The 6,337-nt window shown below is 42.5% G+C and overlaps 1 protein-coding gene across 1 annotated transcript; it reads left to right on the forward strand.

The window, feature by feature from the left end:
- Window positions 1–548: 548 nt before the first annotated feature.
- OTOR (otoraplin) lies at window positions 549–3,975 on the forward strand. Its single transcript, XM_032859389.1, has 4 exons — window positions 549–825; window positions 1,464–1,603; window positions 2,698–2,808; window positions 3,898–3,975. The coding sequence occupies exons 1-4, from the start codon at window positions 711–713 to the stop codon at window positions 3,919–3,921; spliced, it is 390 nt and encodes a 129-aa protein (XP_032715280.1). The 5' UTR covers window positions 549–710; the 3' UTR covers window positions 3,922–3,975.
- Window positions 3,976–6,337: the final 2,362 nt, after the last annotated feature.

Genomic DNA, 6,337 nt, shown 5'->3' on the forward strand with positions numbered 1-6,337 from the left:
AAATGTCCCAGAGGGTAAAAAAAAAAAAAAAAAAAAAAAAAAAAAAGATGGTTCCATTCTTTCCAACTCACCTATATCCTCCTTTACACATTTGCTGGGGTCTAGATATGGTCATGGCTCATGTGTTCCAAACCATATCTGCCTCAGGACAGACGCGACTTCTGGAAATTCTATCATGGGTGATTTGTAAACTTAAGCGTCCTTGATTTATTTAGTCTATAAATCCACATTTTTACTAAGCAGATTTGTTTCAACGAACATTCTGTGTCCTAAGGATATGGATCTCTCATCTTCAGCAGATTCCTCTACTTAGAACCTCCTTGCTCCTAAGTGGAAAGAATATGAAAATGGAGCCAAAAAAACAGCTTTAAATGATTTAAAGTTCTCAGAGTTCTTTCCACAATTTCCTGCTAGGGCATATACCACAGCTAAAAAGACTTTACCGATGGTGGACTGTTTGGGATATCATTTGTGTATTAATAAAAAAAAGAAAAAGACCTCGAGTTTGGGTCTCTTTGGAAAATCAGATGCAAATTAGCCCCTGGATCCCAGGGGCTGTTAGGAAAGCAGAGGAAGGAACGGTGGGCACCTTCCCATTGGCCGGGGGGCACTCACCCAGATGTCTGGCTTCCACATAAAAGACAGGAACCACTGCAGTCAGCTTCCACTTCTAGTTAAAGGACGACAGCAAAAACAGCCAAAAAAGGAAGATGGCCAGGCTATTATTATTTTCCCTCCCAGGTCTTGTGGCCATATGTGCCGTGCATGGAATGTTTATGGACAGACTTGCTCCCAAGAAGCTGTGTGCAGATGACGAGTGCGTGTGTAAGGACCTTTTTTATGCCTTTTATTATCTTTCTATTATAGAATTGAAAAAAATACCCACTAATAGCTGAACATCTAATTGGCTTTAAGTGAATCTTCTCTAACGTGTATGTCGCTAGCTCTGTTTCTCATGGTCTGTACCTTTGGTGGCTTACTATGGAGAATTCACTTAGTTAAGATTCTCAGCTTTCAGAACTTGGCTATATTACTCTTCTTGAACTGAATGGGAACTATAAACTGGGAATTACTGATCTCTCTGATTTCCTAGTTTTCTGATATGCCTAGCCTTTTTACTGTTAGAAAATTGAGGAGACTGGGGGCACCTGGGTGGCTCAGTTGGTTAAGCACCGGACTCTTAATTTTGCCTCAGGTCAGGATCTCAGGGTCGTGGGATTAAGCCCCGAGTCAGGCTCTATGCTCGGCAGGGAATCTGCTTCTCTCTCTCTCTCCCTTTTCCACAATTCCCCCTCCCCATGAGTTTTCTCTCTCTCTCTCTCTTTCAAATACACAAATAAATCTGGAAGAAAGGAAGAAAGGAAGGAAGGAAGGAAGGAAGGAAGGAAGGAAGGAAGGAACAAACGAACGAACAAAATCCAGGAGACTAAAATGTAGTCATTTCAATGTTTCTTTTCTTCCAGACACTATTTCTCTGGCCCGAGCTCGAGAAGATTACAATGCCCCAGACTGCAGGTTCATTAATGTTAAAAAAGGACAGCAGATTTACATTTACTCAAAGCTGGTACAAGAAAATGGAGCTGGAGAATTCTGGGCTGGCAGTGTAAGATGAGATCCTTTCAAATATACACACATCTGAACATAGGTTGCTCTTAATGTTTTCTCTCTGATCTACCTTCAATATATTTCAGTGTTTGGAATAAGCTCTTAAAAGAACAATGGAGAGGTTTAGATGCAAGTGTCGAAATTCACACACATTTGCTTTTGTTACATTTTGAAGAAAAAAAGAAAATTTCATAACAAAACCAAATGTAGGTTTGTGTGATGTGTTGTCAAGACTAGTCAACCATGTGGGGGCTTGAACACCCCAAAGAGCTTGAAACTTACTCAAAAATGTTTGCACGGATTTGCCAAGGAAAAGGCATGCGTGTTGGCAGTCAGGCTCCACTTCAACATTTTAAAGGAAACTAACACTCTCTTCAGTTCCAGAGAATCTGCTTTCTTCAGTGAAAACCGGCAGGGGGTGGACCCTAGGGAGGGAGGAAGCCAAGCTGGTTTCTTGTTCTCATCTGCAGCCCCACAGACAGACTCTCAAGGAATGAATGATTAAATCCTAAATTCACTCAAGTATCTGTGCATTCAAATTTTTAACTGAGGAAGACCAGTTCTTTAAAATAAAAGTATCTATTTTGTTCTTAAGAAATGTACTGACTGAGAAACAAACTGAGGGTTTTGAAGGGGCAGGGGCGGGGGTGGTTGGGTGAGCCTGGTGGTGGGTATTATGGAGCGCACGTATTGCACGGAGCACTGGGTGTGGTGCATAAACAATGAATTTTGGAACACTGAAAAGAAATTAAATAAAATTTTAAAAAGGAAAAAAGAAAAAAAGAAAAGTACTGACTTTGTTTATGGGTTCCAAAAAGATTTCAGGCGGCTCACAAGATTGCATGAAATAAAGGAATGCTCAGTGAGACCAGGAAGACGGGGCCACAGAGGAACAGAGATACACTTTCTGTGGCTTGACTCAGTGGCTGTGAATGAGCTTCAAAGTTGGATCTGAGGCCCCTGGAACCCAGAATGAAAAAGCGGGACATTGCAATTCTGTAATTCTCATTCACAACAAATGCGAGCCCAGAGGGTTTCTAGAAGTGGACCTCCATCCGCAATCCCCTGACTGTTACTCTTCTGGGCACTCAGGTTTATGGAGATGACCATGAGGACGAGATGGGCACCCTGGGCTATTTTCCCAGCAGCTTGGTTGAGGAGCAACACGTGTACCAAGAAGCCACCAAGGAAGTCCCCACCACGGTAAGTGTCTCAGAGTAGGCCAGAGATGGACTCAGATCCTAAGCTAACGCAGGCAAGTGTTAAAAATGCATCATGTCGGGCGCCTGCGTGTCTCAGTGGGTTAAGCCTCTGCCTTCGGCTCAGATCATGATCTCAGGGTCCTGGGATCGAGCCCCTCGTCGGGCTCTCTGCTAGCCAGGGAGCCTGCTTCCCTCTCTCTCTGTGCCTGCCTTTCTGCCTATTTGTGATCTCTCTCTCTCTCTCTCTGTCAAATAAGTAAATAAAATTAAAAAAAAAAAAAAGTTTAAAAAAATGCATCACGTCTCTTACAAGACTCACTGAACAACCCCCCTACTTGCCGTGGAGGCTTCCCCGAGGACAGGGAGGTTTGGGCGAACATTTACACCTATTCCCACTGTTGAAAGGTTACTGAACCCACCCCCTTCATTTTTAGATACAAGTTATCCTAGAAAGGAGTCCATGTCATAAAGAAAGAAAGGAATATAGTATTCACGGACTCTTAACTGAGGGTTATATTTATTTACTAAAGCACCTGGGCTGGGAAAAATTCAGCACCTGTATCGAATCAAAACATTCTGGAAAAAAAAAAATCTTTGGATGCCTTATTTCTGTGGTAGATAGATTCTACTTATGTTTGAAAAAGAAATTATACTCTTTCCAGTGCCCTGGGGTCTTGCAAACCCCAGAAGAGACATAAAAGATACCCCTTTGAGCTACTTGGCAAGGTGGTTGTTTTGAAGACATTCTCCTGGAGCTAATTGCTGCATGAAATAACTTCAAAACATTGCCCAACCCACACAAACGGGACTCACTTGTCATTCCTTCTGAACATGGAGCTTGAATGTGTCAAATAACCACCAATTAAAAGTGTATTTGAGAACCTTCATTTTAAGTAGTTTTTGACTTGAGGTGATAATTATGTCATATTCTTTGGGGTTCAACCTTATTTTAAATCCAGATTTCCTTTTGATGACCTATGATTTTTTAATAAAGAAAATGCATTTGTTTTCTGGTCCTTGTCTGCTCAGTTCAACCTTTTTCTTTTTTCTTTTTTCTTTTTTTTTTTTTTTTTTTGCCTTTTTTCCCCAGGATATTGACTTCTTCTGTGAGTAAGAAATTAGACCTGCAAATAAAAAGGAAACACCAAAAAATATAAACAGTGAAATAACAACAACAACAAAAAATATGTGTCCCTAATTTCTGACTTTTGTTTCAAGGCTTTATTTATTACAGGAGGGCTGGGTCTTGGGGGCCAGTGGTGGTAGATGAAGGAGTAAATTCTGTTCAGTTCTCTGCTGGTCTGGTCTTCCCACCACCTGGAGGGCAGGGCAATGTTTGGCTCAAGGGGGAGAATTGAAAGCAGAAATTCTTTTTCAGCCTAGAGAATCCTCTCTTACACAGGAATGCATACAGAAGACAGTTCATTTGTATTACTTCCTCACTGTAATTCTTGCCAGTTCTTTGGCTCCTTATACAAACTTGGTAGGTGACAGGTCTTACTTTGGACATGCTGTTTTCTAATTATTTGTCTTACTGGCCATTGGGAGTGTTATAATGTACCCAAAGGGGCTATATCCTCAAGGAATATGCCAGGATTGTTGTTACTTTTAATATTTGATGCCTTTGAGATGTGAAACTGGTGCGAATGGACGAGTTGTTTGGACTCATAGATATTGGACTCTGCCTCTTTCTCTTTACTTTTAAGTAAGTATGTGTGTCTGTAATAAGGGAGGAGCAGCTTATGAAATATTTGTAATGGGATAGTTTCCCCTTTGTGAGTGCTGTTACTGCAAACATTCGAGCTTCCAATCAAGAGACAGGGGGGGAAAAGTCTGTGGGTTATTTTTCTACTTCTCTTTCAACTTCGAATTTTCTCTTCCTGTGCAACGTCCCCGAGTCAAGGATGATGTGGGAAGAAATCTGGTGAGGGGTATTGGTGGTCCCAATGGACATACAAGTTTCTCTACATTTAATTGGAAGTTTACTTTGATTGTTCATTCCTAGTATAATTCTTTTGATGTAATCATGAGTCTGTTTACATGTAATTAAAATGCCTGTACTCAAAAAAACTGACAATTTCTGACTTAAAAATTGTTTTAAAGCATTTTTCACCTGGGGGCGTCAAAAGTCTAGAAGGAGCTTGGAAATGAGGTTGGTTCCTCAGTTTTCTGTGATCTGTTCATCCCACCAGGATGAGGAGGAGAGCATTTAGGACAAGATGGAGACTGGCACGCCAGGGTCATTTTTCTAGCTGTGTCCACTATGATTTGGGGTGAATATATTTTTGCCAAATTCTAATGAGGTTCCATTATGTGCAATAGTACCCCAAAAAAGCCCCCCAAACCCAAACCCATCAGTCCACTGCCTCTGTCTTACTGCATGACATAAAATGTTTCAGGCAGCAACTAGGATGGTCGACACAATTTAAGATAAGAAGCATTTATCCTCTGTTTCTATCTGCCTCTCACTTTCTGGTTCCCCCATTTCAGGTACCCCATTATCCCTCGAGACACCCAGCATCCCTATGACACCCTTTGTCTGCCAAAATCCCCATCTGTCTGGCCTCATGCTTCCAGCTTTACCCCCCAAGAACAGGGCTTTGGGCTTACAGTCCCTCCTGGCCACACCGGCCTCCCCTTCCCCAGAACCAATCTCACCCAGGACTTTTGGGGTCCCTGATTGGTTTCCATCTTCTGGGGGCTGAGCTGCATCACCAGAATGGAAGTACCTGTAGGGACTTTAAAACACCAGCTAGCCCCTCAGATGGCAAAGGGCCATCCCTGGCCCAGCAACTGCATGGGCCTCGCTTGGGCGCTGGTTAAGAAGGCAGAACCCACTGAAGACTTTCTGAATCACAATCTGCATTTTTTCACAAGACCCCCAGATTCAAGATTCATGGATGCATGGGAGGGAAAGAGAAACCACCTTCTACCCTCCTTGCGTCTCTGGCTGGGCCTAGAAATTAAACTGACATAGATTACCAGGAGGAAAGCATGTGTGTTTAATTTCATGTTTTTACATGGAGATTGGAACTTTCAAAGGGAAAATGAAGACCCAAAGAAGCCATTAGAGTCACGTAATTATATACCTTTTTCGACAACGAACAACAAATTGTGGGACGTGACAAGACAAAGTGGCTTGGGCACAGGGCAGTAAATCGTGGGACATTGACTAGGAAACATACAAGGAGAGAAGCGGAAGATAAGGGTGATGCCAGAGGGATCGTTTGCGTGGGTGCCTTCCAGTGCTGACTCCCAGGGCCTGGGGATAAGAACGTCCCCTTCCCTGCACACCGGGGGCACCTTCCTTGTGGGAAATTTTATGGCCTGTTTTTAGGTGGAAAGGTGGTAGATCAGAGCCCCTCCTGTGTCTGCACTTTCTCTCCCACCTTCAGCTCAAAATAATCAATACACCAGAGGGCATCTTCTAGGGTGGCATGTTCTGAATCCCTTGGACATAAAGGTTATAAGCAACACTCATTTTAGTTCTCTCCTCTCCTCCGACACATAAAGAAATAAATGAAAAAAAC

This window comes from Lontra canadensis, unplaced genomic scaffold (genome assembly GCF_010015895.1).
Source record: "Lontra canadensis isolate GAN:19392208 unplaced genomic scaffold, GSC_riverotter_1.0 scaffold16, whole genome shotgun sequence".
In the NCBI taxonomy this organism is placed as follows: Eukaryota; Metazoa; Chordata; class Mammalia; order Carnivora; family Mustelidae; genus Lontra; species Lontra canadensis.

What these genes read in the sequence shown, in the direction of transcription:
- OTOR (XM_032859389.1), top strand. Translation starts at nt 711, where the DNA reads ATGGCCAGGCTATTATTATTTTCCCTCCCAGGTCTTGTGGCCATATGT. An exon ending in GAGAATTCTGGGCTGGCAGT is followed by an intron (nt 1,604 to 2,697) that starts GTAAGATGAGAT and finishes CTGGGCACTCAG; the next exon opens with GTTTATGGAGATGACCATGA. An exon ending in CCAAGGAAGTCCCCACCACG is followed by an intron (nt 2,809 to 3,897) that starts GTAAGTGTCTCA and finishes TTTTTTCCCCAG; the next exon opens with GATATTGACTTCTTCTGTGA.